We start from the raw sequence: 17338 nt of genomic DNA, 5'->3' as shown, positions 1-17338 counted from the left end.
GCACTCACGGTTTTGACCAGCAAACAGACGTGGTGACCCTGGATCGACCTGCTGTACATGGAGGCGCAAGAGTCAATCCTCTCCACAACTGTAAAAAAACAGGAAATAAGAGAAGAAAAGATTTAAGGGTTGTTATATTTTAAAACGTATTACAGGCATCTTTGTGAAGTCAGCGCACCAGAGAAGTGATGGTGGAAGCAGATCCTGGCCAGCAGGTGGTGGAAGGGCATGTTGACCCCCTCTAGCCGTAGAGAGCTGCCCTTCAGGTCGCCCGACTCCAGCAGCTTAGCGTATGCGTCACTGACAACACAAGATACAAATATTCAGCTACATGAAATCACTCAGTACAGTAAGATTACTTTTATTTAGTTTTAACCCATTAACAACTATTTTATTTCTCTCTCTCTCTCTCTCTCTCTCTCTCTCTCAGAGAAGAGAAGAGAGAAATAAAATAGAGTATATATACACAAAGCATTATAAATAATGTTATAAATAGTGCTCTATACACTCAGCGGCCACTTTATTAAATACACTTGTTCAACTGCTCGTTAACGCAAATATCTAATAAGCCAGTTGCTGTATCCAAAAACTGAGGCCATATCCACATGAAGCCAGAGTTTTCCCCATTTGATCTTTTTTTTTTTTTCCTCGTCTAAAGAAAGATCTGCATAACCATTAAAACCGACTCAAAACTATGTAGTAAACATGCCAGACCAGTGTGTGGCACTGTAATTCTGCCACAGAGATACACTAAAAACGGAGAATAAGACTTGGAGCATGCGCATAAACCTTGCACGCTGTATACAAACTTTAGTAAAGCTTAGTAATAAAGCTTTATTTTAGTAAAGCCAATAGGCTCGGTAGCTTCTGCAGCACAAACACAAGCATGTAGTCTGCTATTATTGTTGTTGCTGTTACGTGACGTAGCGGTGTCTGACTAGGGTCGAGACATGAGGTGATGACATCATTTCACAAAATATACGGATTGGCTGTACACACGAAAACACAAGGGTGTCGTTTTCTGATTTATCCACTCAGGGACCCCGTTTCAAAAAAAATATCGTTTTCAGGCTCCCAAAACGCTGGATCCGTCTGAACGAAACACCTATACGATGCAAAATTTTGGCGTATACAGCTAAACACGTCTCTGTGTGCATTCCAAGGTAGGAAGGCATCAAGGCACGTCCTAATCCAATGTTAGCTTCACTTTCTGTCTATATTGAGTAAAATAATGAGTCTGCGTTCTGACGTAGAACCTGGAAGCGCTGAACGTAAACATCGTACGAGAATGACACTGAGGAGAAGATATTATTGAATAAATTCATTATTTTTGTTTTGTTTTTGTGCACAAAATGTATTCTTGTCGCTTCATAAAATTAAGTTTGAACCACTGTAGTCCCGTCGACTGTTTTACTGATGTCTTTAGTACCTTTCTGGACCTTGAAAGTGGTGGTTAAATTGCTGTCTATGGAGGTGTCAGAGAGCTCTCGGATTTCATCAAAAATATCTTAATTTGTGTTCTGAAGATGAACGAAGGTCTTAGAAGTTTGGAACGACATGAGGGTGAGTAATTATTGACAGAATTTTCTTTTTTGGGTGAACTAACCCTTTAAGGCAGTTCTGAAGGCAAAAGGGGATACACCCCGGTACTAACAAGGTCTACCTAATAAAGTGGCTAGTGAGTGTGAGTATAAATTAGATAAAACAGTGTACATATATCTAGTGCTGGGTGGTATACCGGTTCATATGGTATACCGGTTTTAATTTCGAGACCGATATGTATTTTTCAAAAACCACCATACCGGTGTGTAGCTGAAACAGCTGCTGTCTCTATTCAATGGCCATTAAGCGCTATGTAGAGCGTATAGAGAGCGGACTTCTATTAACTGCATACCCTTCTTACAATAATGGAAACAACTTTATAACACAACAATAAATAACTCACAAAACGATCTCTCTTTAATACTGCCAATACCATGTAGAGCCATAGGATTTCTGCGATGCAGAAAACGGATGAAATCACGGAATCCAGTCACAAATAGAACTTACTGTATAAAGCTGAACGTCACAGAATTTGGCAATTTTTGGATGAATAAATCAAACGTCGGGCTGTACAATGAATCCGATATCGATACGGACTAGTGTCTGTGAATATTAAAGCTAAAAAAGACTGCTATTGTAATTTGAAGTCTGTATGAATGAGCGCCGCATTTTTGTCTACTACTACACATACTGAAGCACGCGTGACACTCGCGATGATTTCAGTGTCTGCTGTCTCACTCATACATGAACTTCATCTGCAGAGCTGCTCTTAGAGTCACTTTATGAACATTTCACCGTTTAATTTGATAAAACTATCGACATTTGTCGTATCATATACACAGGAAGTCAAAGGTCTTCACGACCCTGTCAAAATAAAAGTTCGGTATAACTTGAAATAACAGAAATATACTATTGTTCAATCGAGTATACTTTAATTAATAGAGATAATAATAATAAACACTGTTTATTAAAACAAACTCAAAGGTCTTCATTGAAATGACAAATTGCACAGTAAAAATTTAGCCTACTTATTAATATTATTAATTTAATTAAATAATTAAACTATTTGATTACATTTTAAACTAAATTGTTAGCTTTATAACCTGATTTGATTACAATTTATTTTTAATTGTCCTTACAATGTTTATATAATATAATCCCTGTACTCCTGGCAGGAAAATATGGCAAAATAAAGGTCCAGTGCAAAAAAACGTGACATACTGTGAAACCGCCAGAATCTTGAAAAAACAAACAAACAAACAAACAAAAAAAAAACGTGATAGAGATTTTCGGTCAAACCGCCCAGCACTACAATTATCTATATATTTACATATAGATAGCTAAAAATAAAAGTGTGTATGTAAACAGATGTATATATAAACGGAGCACATGTGTGTATATATAGTGGTCTATTTAAAGTAACATCTTCCTCACCTGTAGCAGGGAGTGGTGATCAGGTATGACGTGCATGTAAAGTGCAGTTTGAAGTCCAGTTTCTCATGAGTGGAGGATTCTTCAGACTACGCCAGAAAACAATCAATACACACATGAACAATATTCAAACTAACACTACAACTGTTTGGAAACATTTTCGTGTGTGTATGGGAGTTTACCTTAACTATAAAGGTCAGGGTTCCCTTTAGTTTCTGAGGCATGACGATACTCTGCACTGAGAACACGAAGCGGGCCTCGTTTGAAACCCCTGGAAAAAGACCAAATACATGAGTAAAATCTGACTAGTCAATGGCACTTTCAGGAGTATCGCTATTCTGACCTGGTGGCAGTTGGAAGGGGACGGTGAGGCCATCGTGAGGTCCGGCTCCCTCCGGCCGCTGCAGTTTGGAGTTGAGGGAATCCAGCACATTGAACTCCATTGACTTGAGGAAGCTGTCGCTCTTGTTCTCAAAGATGACTGACACCACAACTTTGCTCTCATCCTGATGGTTGCCCTGGATATCATACACCTTGAAAAAAGGGAGGATTTATCGTAGGAAACAATAAAAGAGGCCAAAACATGCAGATCATGCCAACACACGCAACACTTCGATCTCAGCGGTTAAATAAGCCCAGAAGAAATGGAGTATAACAAGCCCAAAAATCTGATCAAAAGAGTTAAATGTCTTAGGTATCATCACCTAAAACAAGGGAACATTTAACAACTGATGCTTCAAGTCAGAGCTCAAAGGCGATTGCACGGTCTTACAGCACTCAACAGACTTTAGTTACAGTAGACGCCATATTTAATTTGACAAAAGAAAACAAGGCTGTGAGTGATGCAGTGTGTTCAATATGTTGTGTACACATGTACATATATTTTATTTTACTTGAACTGTGAACTTGCAATTGAAATAACGACAATATATTTCTATTGTATCGCATTCACCAGCTACACACAAAAAAAATTAAATATAAATATAAAATAAATTATATATATATATATATATATATATATATATATATATATATATATATATATATATACACACACACACACACACATTTATTTATTTATTTATTTATTTATATATTAGTGTGTGCATGTATGTAAATATATACATATATATTTTATAAAAATGTTTAATTTATTAAAAATGTTTAATTTACAACTTTACTAATATTTTAACTAATATATATATATATATATATTTTACACACAAACATCAGCGTGACTGACCTCTTAACCTTGTTTTTTTTGTATATGGTGTCTATTGTGCCTAAAGCCTGTGTCACAGCAAGTTAGTAGCAATAACCGTAGTTCTGTTGCTATGGTTACCTGATCAGCATCTTCCTTCATCTTAAAACACAGATACAGAGACACATGGAACAACACATCACTCATAGACTAGAGACCAGTATCACTTAAAGCAATGAGTCACTTCAGCGAAAACAACAGCCGTATTTCAGGACCATAAGATCTCAATTACGGCTTGAGCTTCATGCTAGTGTAGGGCACAAATGGATTGAGTCATCTTCAAATCACACTCACCATCTTGATGTAGGAGTTCTCGGCCAGCAGAGAGTAGTTGGACATGGGCTGAAACAAGATGGAGGTTGGATAAGTACAAGATAAAGTGTTTTTACAAAGCATTTAATATGACACAGATTGGGCTTCTGTGATTGGCCGCCTGGATAGATACTGACTGGTAGAGGCTCCTCGTCCTCCACAGTGCCATTCTGCACCGAATCCTCCCCGCCGCCGTCACTGTGATGGTGATGGTGGTGGTGGTGTCGCTTCTTCTTTTTCTTCTCCTTCTCCTCCTTTTCTTTCTTCTGCTTCTTCTTCTTGTGTTTAGAGGATTTCTAAACAGGAAACAGATAGTTGGCTTAATCCAGTTTTAATAAAGCATCATTGTTTTGCATCACCATTGCCATTTCTAGCCTAAAAGTATATGAAAAACAGTGAAAACAAGACATGTCATGTGACCTGTTCATCACGTGAAGCATTGCAAGTTACTAAATTGAATCAGCAATGTCGATGTCAATGTACAATATAAAACTGACTGATGATAAGTCAATATTTTAAGTATAAAATACCTTCTATTACAAGTCGCAATAAGGTATAAATGATTATATATATATATATATATATATATTAGTTAAATACTGACACTATATATACACACTACATTGCCAAAAGTTTTGGGATGCCTGCCTTTACGTGCACATGAACTTTAATGACATCCCATTCTTAATCCGTAGGGTTTAATATGGAGTTGGCCCACGCTTTGCAGCTATAACAGCCTCAACTCTTCTGGGAAGGCTTTCCACAAGGTTTAGGAGTGTGTTTATGGGAATTTTTGACCATTCTTCTAGAAGCGCATTTGTGAGGTTGGGCACTGATGTTGGCGAGAAGGCCTGGCTCGCAGTCTCCACTCTAATTCATCCCAAAGGTGTTCTATCGGGTTGAGGTCAGGACTCTGTGCAGGCCAGTCAAGTTCCTCCACACCAAACTCGCTCATCCATGTCTTTATGGACCTTGCTTTGTGCACTGGTGCGCAGTCATGTTGGAACAGGAAGGGGCCATCCCCAAACTGTTCCCACAAAGTTGGGAGCATGAAATTGTCCAAAATGTCTTAGTATGTTGAAGCATTAAGAGTTCCTTTCACTGGAACTAAGGGGCCAAGCCCAACCCCTGAAAAACAACCCCACACCATAATGGAAGTGATTGGAACACCTGAATTCAATGATTTGGAGGGGTGTTCCAATACTTTTGGCAATATAGTGTGTGTATGTGTATGTATGTATATATATATATAAAAACAACAAAAACAAAAATATCTTTACACAAACACATACACTGAAAACAGCACTGAAAAAGAGAAAAGAAAAATTATATATAAATAAACAGTTGTGTAAGACCCACCGTGTCCTCTGGTTCTGTGTCTTTAGGTTCATCAGGCTCAGATTCTGCGGCAGCCGCAGGGCTTGTGTCGACAGCAGCAGCAGACGAGGGTGCCGTCACCTCCTGTAAACAAACATTCATTAAATAACATGATGTTCCTGCTTTCAAAAAACCTTTCACAGAGAGTGAAGAATGATCATTTACACTACGAAGCATGCAGAATTAACAGTATCATGATTAAGAAGGGGAAAAAAAGTTGATTTGATGATGTTGGATCGTCACAGTGGGAGAAAATGGTGAAAAAGTGGTGAACCTGCAGTAAGAAAGTGTTGTTTTTGTTTTTCGCTTTAGAAGTTAACACTGTGTTTGCATTGGTACCGAACTATAATGTTTGTGCAGGTAAAAAATTAAGTACATCAGGTCCATTCTGTCTCAGGTGACCTACATTTGGCTCACGGGGCAAATACATGTGCATGTGAGCTGTTTGACTGGAACCGCAAGAACTGTCAAGAGTCCTGACTGTTTATGATTATAAAGTCACGATCATACAGGAGAAGTTTCAAACACCAGTCATTAAGACACGTTTACACCTTTACACGTGCACACATGCATCCCAAACTACAACAAGTATAGGCAAACAGAAAGAAATGAGCGAGACCTGTGAAAAGCAGTGAAGAGAGACACAGTAGAGACAGAGACTGGCACGTCAAGAACCGAGAGAGAGAACGGAGGGAAAATACAAAACAGACGCTCGTTAACAAAGACAGACTGATAGCAGTATGACCCGAGGGGGAGGAGAGAGCATGAGGGACCGGACCTGGGCGGCGGGGGGAACAGGAGCGCTAGAGAGCCAGAAATCCAGATCCGAGGCCTAGAACAGAAAAGGCAGGGTGGGGAAAATGAGTCGAATCCTGTTTGACTCAAACAGAACCCCAAACAAATGCTCTGACCACCTCAGAAAACAAAACAAGCATATATTCCATCACCATGTTTGTTATGGACACTTCAATATTTATGTTCACTTTACATAAACTCTTGTTTTAAGCAAATGTAGACATTTTTCATTTTGGTTAACACTGCACCCTCTTTTGATAGTAATTTTTCAAATTCATCACAAACTCATGAGTTACTGATTTGAATTGGTCGAACAAATAATAATAAAAAAAGTAGTGGGGGGGTCTGACTAACAAGTTTTTTGACATTGAACAGCTTTTCTGAGGTAAATGTTACGGTAAATGTGACATTTTTACAAGCTATTTTATTGGCCCTTTTCCACGGTTAAAACAATCATCGATCATTAACGTTACATGACATAATACGGATTTCAGTAAGTTGTATTGTATCTTTCAACATACCTTCGGTATTCATTCATCCTGCAACCATTCATGTTTAGTTCATGTTGTAAAGTGGAAGAGATAATCAGTTCACGTGCGCTCTGCAGCGAAGTGTCAGTCACACCACAGAGTGCCAAAAAAGATCACGACAGGACAGCTCGAGAGACGTTTATGGTCTCACTCCAGTCTATGGGAAAGTAGCCCATTTTCGATTTATTGTGCCTGCAAACTCACCCTGACACCCCCCACCCCAAAAAAAAAAAAAAAAAAAAAAAAAAAAAAACTCTTCGGATCTACACGATTCACATAACTGACATATTTGGATTCAAAACATCGAATTTCGCCAAAAAGCGACTAGTTTGCAGGTATGTAAACAAAAGAACAAAAACAAGATACAAAGAAAAAATAAAGCTACAATTTAAAAACTATGCTACAATTAAAATAAGTGCACAGACAGATATTTTCTTCTTAATAAATACATTAAATCATATTTTATTGTATTTCCAGGGTATTTCAACTCCTTTAAGCTCATGAATTTATTTTATTTACCATTAATTCATTAGTTGTTGTTGTTGTTGTTATTATCATTATTATTATTAACTATTTGTAAGCAGACTATTGTTGTATTAGACTTGTAATTGTTATACAAATTTATTTATTTTTTTCCCCCCCAAAATTGTACCAACATACAGATATAACATTCTACCAAAAAACAAAACAATTTTTTTTTATTATTTTTTTTAGTTCAGGTCTTTAAACATTTTCAACTTTGGACTACAGTCAAATAATATGTATGGGTAAACAGAACAATATATCAACATTTTAGTTGAGGATTCCTGCATGCTCTCATGTGTTTGTGCTGAAATGGATTAGTTGATATAAATAAGCATAATGGATTGAATTAACAATAACAATTAATTGTCCAGTAATCATTAGCACCCCTAAATGACAGTATAGACTGCAGGCATGTGGCCTCTAAAACAAATACATTTTTTTCATGCTTTTTGTGTTTAACTGTTGATTTAAACTTTATATAGAAATGATGACACTTGTGGCAGCCCAAAGTTTCAACAAAGTAATGGAATATTTCAAAGCTGTATAAATAAAGCAAATGCCTAACATTACTGATGTGGAGGGTATAAGACAAGCGGTTTTATCATAATGTTTACTATCAGAGCATTCATACCTCAGCAGATGTGGGCAGAGCTGCCATCTCTTTGGTGTCCTCTGATTGGACAGCCTCTTCTGGCTGGGACTCCATAGGCTCCTCCTCCACTTCTTTGTGTTTCTTCTTTTTCTTCTTTTCCTCTTTGCTCCTCTACAACACATGAGCATCATCATAATATGAATATTTATGAAGTGTGAATACTGAATGTAATGCAATAACAACAGCACTCGCTCATATTGCTTAAATGCACATATCTGCATTTATATTATCTCACCTTCCTGTCCTTCTCCTTGTCTTTCTTCTTCTCTTTCTTCTCCTTACTGCTCTTCTTCTTGGACTCCTGTGGGATGCTCTCGTTGCCTCGATCCTCAGCAGGGCTCTTCAGCACCTCTGGACGGTGGGTCCTCACGGGAAGCTTCTCGCTGTCTGCAAGAGGCCTGGAAAGAATGAGAGAAAAAGAGATTAGATGGACAGAAAGAAAAGGAGACAGTGACCGAGAGGGGACAGTCACACAGAAGCTAGGAAAGACTTCAGCTTGTACAATACATGGGTCAAAAGTCTAAAGACCTGTTCGCAACAAATCTGATGTGACAAAGTGCCACAAAAAAGTATATCTTATAACTAACAACTTTTGCTGCACCAAAACAATTCACACCATTATTCTTACAACAATAAGTGTTGAGAATTGGTTTAATGTAAAAAAACAAACAAAACAAAAACATCACAAAACCAAAACAAAACAAAAAGCAAAAAGAAACAAAACAAGAAACAAAACACTTCAGGAACTGAATGATTTTAATTTGTTGAATGTCTGCATTTCTATGCCAATATGAACAAAATAAGGTTTTTAGTGTGCAAAGGCAAAATAAATGAGGTTGTGAGTTTGCAGTCAGTCAAAACACTCCCAAATTCATCTCAAAAGTTAGTGATTTGAATCAAACGAAGAAAAAAAAAAAAAAAAAAACTAAAAACAAACCATACAAGATCCAAAGCAAACAAACAAAATCTAAACAAAACAAAGCAAATTTAAAATAAAACAAAACCTGACCTAGTCTCCAAACAACACAAAAGACAAATAATTGAAGTGAAATATTTCTGACTTTGTGTGAAGGGGTTTGCTTTACTTCATTTAAAATCTTGTGGTGCATTTGTTTTGTGTAAGAATATCAGATTTGGTGTAAAGAGGCCTTTAAAGCAGGATAATTTTCTTTTACAATAAAGCTGAAAACAACTGAGGGGTTTAAACCCGCACTCAAGTTTCAAGAGAAAAATCGAAGCCAGGCAAGATTGTCAATGCTGGCATGTATGTACACTACTGTTCAAAAGTTTGGGGCCAGTTTGATTTTTTTTTTTTTTTAAAGAAATAATACTTTTGTTTGAGCAGCAAATTAAAATGATTTCTGAAACATCATGTGACACTGAAAACTGCAGTAATGGCTGCTGAAAATTCAGCTTTGCATCACAGGAATAAATTAAACTTAAAAATATATTCAAATAGAAAATAGTTATTTTAAATTGTAATAATATTTCACAATATTACTGTTTTTATTATATTTTTGAATCAAATAAATGTAGCCTTGGTGAGCAGAAGAGATTTTTTCTTCAACCACAAAAAAAAAAAAAAAAAAAAAAAAAAAAAATCTTACCAACCCCAAACTTTTGAAATGGAAGTGTACAAGTCTTAGCAATATGACCACAGCCAAAACCCAACTAACAGGTGAGCTGATCAGTCATGCATGACACATTCCTATTGAACATTAACGCTTCAGCAGTGACACTGCAAGTGCCAGGAAAAAAGGAGTAACGGGTGTTGGTAGTTGGGCAGTGGAATCCATTGGATCACATGACCACAGGAAGAACTCACCTTGAGCTAGTACCAGATAGGAGACTTTCAGGAGGGCAGATGGGTGTGTGCATGAGGGAGAGAGAGATAGAGAAAGAGCAGTGTGTGTGAGAGTGGAGAAGATACAGGAGAACTGGAGAAGGATCCTCTATACCAGAACACGCAAAACCCAACAGATGCAAAAGGACAACTAGAGTTGTTTTGCTTCTGTATGAACAGAGATTCTGGACTCATCAATCAGCATCTGCTAAAGATGGTTTAATGAATTCCTGAATTAACGCATGTAGCTAGTGATGCACCAGATTTTTGGAAACCAAAATAATTAGTTTGAAACAGCAAAGATTAGGGGAAAAGAAAAATTGTCTGGGAAAGTCAAAATCATTAACCAAAATAGTAGCTATTTTTCCATCCACCAATTTATTGAAAAACCCTCCCCCACAAAAATGCATAAATTCTAAAAATGGGCATTTAAAAAAATAAATAAATAAAAAAATAAAAAAGTATGCACTTATAGGATTAGTTCACTTTCAAATGCTAGTGCAAGTATATAACCAATTAGTTCAAACTTTGACCTGTGGAGGGCAGTAATACACTTAGCAGCGTCTACACTGCTGGAATTTTAATAGAGAAGAAGAAGAAGAGAGCTAGTTCAAGACGAGCGTCTATTGTTAAAACGTAAATAATTTATTTATTTATTTATTTAGAAAATGACCGATCGTTTCGCTAGATAAGACACTTATTCCTCGTCTGGTATCGTTTAAAGCTCTTTGAAGCTGCACTGAAACTATAATTTTGACCTTCAACCGTTTGGGGCCAATTGAAGTCCACTATAAGGAGAAAAATCCTGGAATGTTTTCATCAAAAACATTCAATTCTTTTCAACTGAAGAAAGAAGGACATGGACATCTTGGATGACATGGGGGTGAGTAAATTATCAAGAAATTTTTATTTGAAAGTGAACTAATCCTTTAATTCTCAATTGAGACATACATAACTATGATGGAAACGCATTTACTGTATAAATCCGTTGATGTGCAACAAAAAACTGTGTCAACTGTGGATGTAAATGGATAACTGGAATAACCAGCGGATCTGTTTCACTGCACAGCATCTCAAATGTTGGTTTGATCATTCTGAAATTCCTGAGCCAAAGTCTGTCATCAGAATGATTTGGTATAAAGACCTCCCAGAATCATCTCACATGACTGCGTTCCCAAACACCAGCATCTGAATGCAAGATCACATGACAGTTTACGGAACTGCTTCTGCTCACTCTGAGACTCAAATAATTTATGGTGTAAGAAAAAAAGAGCTTCTGGGAAGCAGCCAATTGCAGAAACTTTCATTTTTATTTCATATATTTTGCACTAATTTCCTATGTAATGGCTATTTTGTTCTCTTGAACATATGGGATGAAAACGATGATGTTATTGGCAAATGTTTTATGCGACATTCCAATTGAGTGCATAGGTTCAATTCAAAACTTTGGATTGAAACGAAGCTAGTGGCGTTTAATAACTGCTTCTCTGATTTGACCATGTCAGCATCTAATTTCCCACACACAACGTGGATCAGCTACAACAGGTAAACATGTCTGCAGTGTGGACGCACTTAATCATGACCAAAAATGATGCTAAAGTAGCAATTTTTTTTAAATTTGTTTAGCTGAAATATCAGAAATGTAAATTTACTATGACTCTGAACAGTTCTGAGCAGCATAAAGAGTTCAACTTCCCAAATTTAATTACAGTTTTCAGCTAAATGAAAACCTTAATTTTGGATTCTGTAAAAAAATTTTAAAAAATTATTTTGGTGCATCCCTACATGTAGCCCATGTATGAACTGTAGGTGGCGACAATGCTGTACATACTTGTCCAGATCGATGTCCAGAGCTTTATGAGGGTCATTGGGATCTTTATCATCATCGTCACTCGGTAAGGCATTCTGGGAACAGAGACACACCAACGTTAGTGCGTACAGTTTTGTGGATAACAGTTTTAAGCACTTCAAAAGTAACAGCTGCCTACCTCTGGCATTTCCTCTGTGACTATGTCCACATGGTGAGCAGGCGTGATGTCTTCCTCGCTCTCGGGACCCGAATCCGCCTTCCTCCCTTTCCCTCGCTTCTCACGCTTTTTCTTCTTCTCCTTCTTCTTCTTCTCCGCCTTCTCCTTCTGCCGGCGCTCCTCCTCCAGCTTCACGTACTGGTCAGACATGGGCATCCCTGGACCAAACGAAGGACAATGAGATGAAAGAGCGGTTTTTATTCGGTCTGCTGAAGCGGATCACACGCTAAGTGTTGTAGATTTGCTCACCTGGGACTTTGAGAGGTACACTGAGGTCGATCTGCACCACCGGAATGTGTTCTACACCTGGCGCATCGTACACCTGCAATTGTGGAGAAGTTCAGAGAAGTAGTGATGGGAGAAACGTTTTTTGGAGTCCTGAATCAATTTAACTTATCGCTTCATAAAATGATTCACTTTTCGAAGTATTCGAAACACCACAGGTTGATGGCACCTGCTGGTAAATAGTGTAAATGCAACAAAAACCAAATATCTTATCCTTTTACAAGCCAATTCCAAATATTGTCATGGACATGTAAACTATTAAATGTAATCTACAAATATTTAAATAACATTTAACATAAAGGTTCTGTAAAATTTGTTTTATTAATGTGCAGTCCTTGTTTTGTGTTATTAAGCAGGGCTTAGCAAACAAGGTCAATTAAAAATATCACTCCTTTTTGTATTATTTAAAATTCATTAAAAATGAACCTACATTACAAAACTTACCCAAGATCAGTTAAAAACCACTAGACACATTTTCAGGGGTTACCAGATCAAAGCATCTAGTGGCGAACCCTCTGAATTTTGAAATGTTTCAAGGTTCGAAACAGCATGACATAACAGTATCATTTGTTGAAGTCACGTGACTTGGCGAGTTTGATACAAGCTCTGAACCACTGATTCCAATCTAAAGATTCGTGAATGGATCTAAGCTAGTTAGAAGTATGTTTCAGCCTATGGTTTATGTGACCACAGAAATGATCTTACTGCGTACCTTCTGAGATGACGGCGAGGCCTTGATGTAAAATGGGTTGTTGGCCTGTTCCTGCTTTCTGACTTCCCTCCTCTGTTTAAAATCAGGCAAGTGTATTAGGACAACTATATTTTTACATTTTCTGAAGGTCTGACGGACTGCATGCACTTACCCTGGCCAACTCTTTCTCGTCCACCTCAGTGTGTCTTGATCTGGAATGTTTGGGTTCTTCTTTAGCAAACACCGCTTTGGGCTTCTCGTCCTCAGACTCGCTCTCTGATGGAGGCTCATTAATCCAGGCGTCCAAATCCAGACTAAAGGGGAAAAACAACAGCTGTAAAATCTTTTCCTGCTGATTGCCTTGCGATACACTCAAGAAAGGCTCACCCTTCTGGTATAGGCACTTTCTTCTGGGCCTTGGGGGCCACGGGGTTGAGCTCTCCGGCGAAGAGAGCCGTCACTTCCTCGGCCACCTCCACATTCTTCTGCTGCAGCTTCTGGATGTACTTCACCAGCTGGAGGATGCAGGAAGCCTGCGGAGGAACATCACAGTTAACATTGTGGTATCTGTGTGAAATGACTCATATTATGACGTCATTATGAGACTGCTACTAAGCGTCAACTCAGATTCAAAGCCGTATTATTGGAATCGCTACCCATGAAGAGCAATTGTGAGCTCAAACTCACAATTGATTCCAGTGAAGTTTGACATTAGCATGTTGCTAAGCTAAAAGCTCAATACTTGAACTAGATAAAGTTTGACATGGGTTTAAACATCAGACAAAAAGTCAGATGGAGTCAGAGCAATGAAGACTCAAACAGACCATATCAGAACTTTTCAGTCCCCATTAAACCCCCCAAAACCACATTAGACAGCATCAGACCACTTTAAACCTTATTCAGATGCCCAATAATCCACATCAGCATTGCTAGTTTGTTTCTCTTTGTTTCTAACATCTTTAACAGATTGCTGTCATGTTTATCACATTGCTAACATGTTGTGCTGTTTTGTTGACATGTTTTAACATATCGCTAGCATGACTTGGGCGTGTTCCTTGCATGTTTGTCACATGCTTAATGTTTTAACATGTTGCTACTATGCTGCTGGCATGTTTTAACACATTGCTAACATGACTTATTATGCCCCTTTTCACAAGATGTAAAATAAGTCTCTGGTGTCCCCAGAATGTGTCTGTGAAGTTTCAGCTAAAAATACCCCACAAATCATTTATTATAGCTTGTCAAATTTGCCCCTATTTGGGTGTTGGCAAGAACACGCCATCTGTGTGTGTCCCTTTAAATGTAAATGAGCTGACGCTCACGGCCCACTTTCCAGAAAAGGGCAGAGCTTTAACAGCTTGCGCTTTGGTTGCTCAACAACAACAAAGCTGGAGAATCTCACACAGCCAAAATGATGATTGTCAGTAACGGTGTTCAGCCTTACATTGTTCAAACCAGAGTCAGACACTGATGGAGAGACTCAGGAAGAAGTTACAACTTTTAGAATGCAACTGGACGTTTCTGAACGGTTAGTGGATAAATGTATGTAGTTGCTGTGGAGTTGATTCAGCTCATCGACTAGCATGTGCCGTCGTGTTAATCTTTTGTGCAAATCCAGCGTTGAATTGACCCTCCTTTGTGAAGCAGTCCGGCGTAAAATGACAGCATGGTAAAAACACTCTACTACAACAACTCTCTTTCTCTTCTCTAAAGCAGCCCAACATAGCCTCACCCCCTTTATTGCGTGTTCGCGGGGGCAGGGTTTTGTAAGTTTTAGAGTTAGTGATGTCACCAACCCGGGAAGAAGCTCACTGTAGTCCCTACCAGCCATTTGTTGTAGTCCTTAAACAGAGATTTTTGTAAAATAAAATATCTCCCTTTGCACTGAACTTTGAGTGTCGTAACTTTGCAGATGTTGTTTATGCTCAAATCATTATCAACATCATTCTCATAATGGGCCTCATTCATAAAACAAGAGCAGAACGAATTGTGTAAATCCTTCATAAAGCCGTTCTGATGTAAATTTTCAGATTTAAGAAGTGTTTTCATCGATGGGATCACAAGTGGACGACGCTAAATACAGGTGTAAATGGGGTCTAAAACGTCTTGATCTTGTCCACTTTTGAGCACTTCCAGAGGTAGTCTAAAACACATTCAACCGGATTGCTTTCGTAGTGTAGACGCTCATGTGGTTGAATGCATTTGAACAACCACAAAAGACCTCCTACTGTCCGCCTACTGACCTAATGCATAAACATTGTGAGAAGTGTGCTAACCAGATGGGATTTAAGCTTTGTCGGCTGAAGACCCAAGTTTGGTTTGAAGAAAAATGTACCAAGCACAATGTTCTCTCACCATTCCTGATTTCTAACACACACTTGCGGCTGTCAGAGCAGAAACAAAAGCTGATGCTCTCCGTATGTTTTTCCGTCATCTCCAGGCATGTTCATATGTAAACTGCGTGAGCTTATTTCATACATTAGATTGAAAGATCTGAAATAAACCATACATTTACCCGACCCTCCCCTCGAAGAAATCAGGACAGAAGTGGTTGAAAGTGAACAAAAGAGACAGATTAAAACACCAGGTGTAAACAGGTATGTGTTTCCCTCCTCCACTTGTGATCTGATTGACCAAAATGCATCTTAATACCAGATGTAAACAAGGCTTTGGGCATTGAATTTTTAAAATCTGAATTCCTCACCCTCTCCTGCACTTCCAGGTTGGCACTCTGGACGAACAGCGGCAGTCTTTCTATAAGCAGCTGGCTGGTCTCCTGCGCTGCTTGGCTGTCGGTCTCCCCTTCATGCTTCTGCAGCACAGTTGCAAACAGCTTGGCAGCATTTTGTACATACACTGCCTGGATGTGACCAGGCAGGGTGGCCACTTTGGGTCTCAGCATGGCCTCCAAGGTCTGCATGGGGTCCTCCAGATGCCTGTGAGGAAAGGTTAAAACATTAGCATTCTGTTAATATGTCCGAACCTTGAACCTTTCCAGATTGTCACCACATACTCTGAGAACTCCCCGCAGATCCACGCAGCAGCATAGAGGACCTCGCAGATCCCGTTGCGCTGCGTGTTGCCAGTCAGCAGGTGTGCATTGTCCAGCAGAGTGGCCATCTGAGACACGGCAAAGCCCCGGATGGCTTTGACGCGGATGGCGACGTCCAGCATCTGAGAGGCAATTAGGTGGCCGTGCCTTGTGCCCTCCAGACGAGTCAGTTCTACCAGGATGCTGATGTACCTGGAAGACAGATAAGGTTGTTTTCCAGGTAAAATGCAAGATCTGTGGACTAGATTAAATCAAAATTGACAATCTTTTTTTTTTATGGAATATTGCAGTATTTATTATAAATGATTGAGGGGAAAAACGCAAGGTCTCTTCATCCCAGGGGCTGGTTAAAGGCCCGTTCACACCAAAAATAACTATAAAGATAACTATATAAAGATAACAATTTTAGCATCCACACCAGCAGACCATATTGTTGTTTATTCTAAGCACGTGCTTGTCTGTCACTTTAAATGCTTGAGCTTGTTACAACAGGATTGATTCTGATTGGCTGTCAATGTTTTTATCGTTCATCAGCTGGATAAAATCGTTCTGAAAGTGATTCCAACGATATTGTTTCTCTGTGCTGTAATCGTTATAGCTGTGGTGTGAACTCTGCTATACTTTAATATTGAGAATGATTTTTTAGAACTATATCTTTATTGTTATCCTTGGTGTGAACAGGCCTTAACACAGAACAGTAGAATGAAAAAAATAATAATAATAAAGGTCTTGGGACTACATTTGGGGCCGGTTAACACAGAAAATGTATTTTGTTTAAAAATGTGAGCCGCATGGCAGTGGAATGGGGGGAAAATAAACGCAAGATTCAATATTTATCAAATTTTATACATTTATAAGTATTATACATTTCATAAATTAAATAAAATTTGAGGGGTATTGATTCAACATGTCCAATATTTATTCAACTCATGTAAAAATGATGTCTCTGCACTAGTTTAAGGGCTGGTTCACACAGAATGTGTATGTGTTTAAAAACACGAGACGCAGAGCAGTG

General features: G+C 38.5%; 1 protein-coding gene across 5 annotated transcripts in view; it reads right to left on the bottom strand.

The window, feature by feature from the left end:
- ap3d1 (adaptor related protein complex 3 subunit delta 1) overlaps window positions 1–17338 on the bottom strand; it is a 34606-nt gene that overhangs the window by 2493 nt on the left and 14775 nt on the right. The window contains exons 14-34 of one of the 5 annotated variants that reach the window (XM_051909919.1): window positions 16285–16515; window positions 15976–16207; window positions 13659–13804; window positions 13444–13585; window positions 13293–13364; window positions 12545–12617; window positions 12257–12453; window positions 12100–12173; window positions 10251–10274; window positions 8661–8823; window positions 8405–8536; window positions 6702–6755; window positions 5906–6007; window positions 4684–4842; window positions 4529–4576; window positions 4316–4336; window positions 3317–3506; window positions 3156–3244; window positions 2977–3062; window positions 179–300; window positions 9–88 (exon numbers count right to left, since the gene is read on the bottom strand). In XM_051909919.1, the coding sequence (XP_051765879.1) occupies window positions 9–88; window positions 179–300; window positions 2977–3062; window positions 3156–3244; window positions 3317–3506; window positions 4316–4336; window positions 4529–4576; window positions 4684–4842; window positions 5906–6007; window positions 6702–6755; window positions 8405–8536; window positions 8661–8823; window positions 10251–10274; window positions 12100–12173; window positions 12257–12453; window positions 12545–12617; window positions 13293–13364; window positions 13444–13585; window positions 13659–13804; window positions 15976–16207; window positions 16285–16515 (2437 nt within the window). The remainder of the gene's footprint in view (window positions 1–8; window positions 89–178; window positions 301–2976; window positions 3063–3155; window positions 3245–3316; window positions 3507–4315; window positions 4337–4528; window positions 4577–4683; window positions 4843–5905; window positions 6008–6701; window positions 6756–8404; window positions 8537–8660; window positions 8824–10250; window positions 10275–12099; window positions 12174–12256; window positions 12454–12544; window positions 12618–13292; window positions 13365–13443; window positions 13586–13658; window positions 13805–15975; window positions 16208–16284; window positions 16516–17338) is intronic. The other 4 variants (XM_051909920.1, XM_051909923.1, XM_051909921.1 and 1 more) reach the window with 4 other exon arrangements.

This window comes from Ctenopharyngodon idella, chromosome 10 (assembly GCF_019924925.1).
Source record: "Ctenopharyngodon idella isolate HZGC_01 chromosome 10, HZGC01, whole genome shotgun sequence".
Taxonomy (NCBI): Eukaryota; Metazoa; Chordata; class Actinopteri; order Cypriniformes; family Xenocyprididae; genus Ctenopharyngodon; species Ctenopharyngodon idella.
The sequence above is the reverse complement of the archived record's forward strand: the minus strand, read 5'-3'. Positions and strand labels throughout refer to the sequence as shown.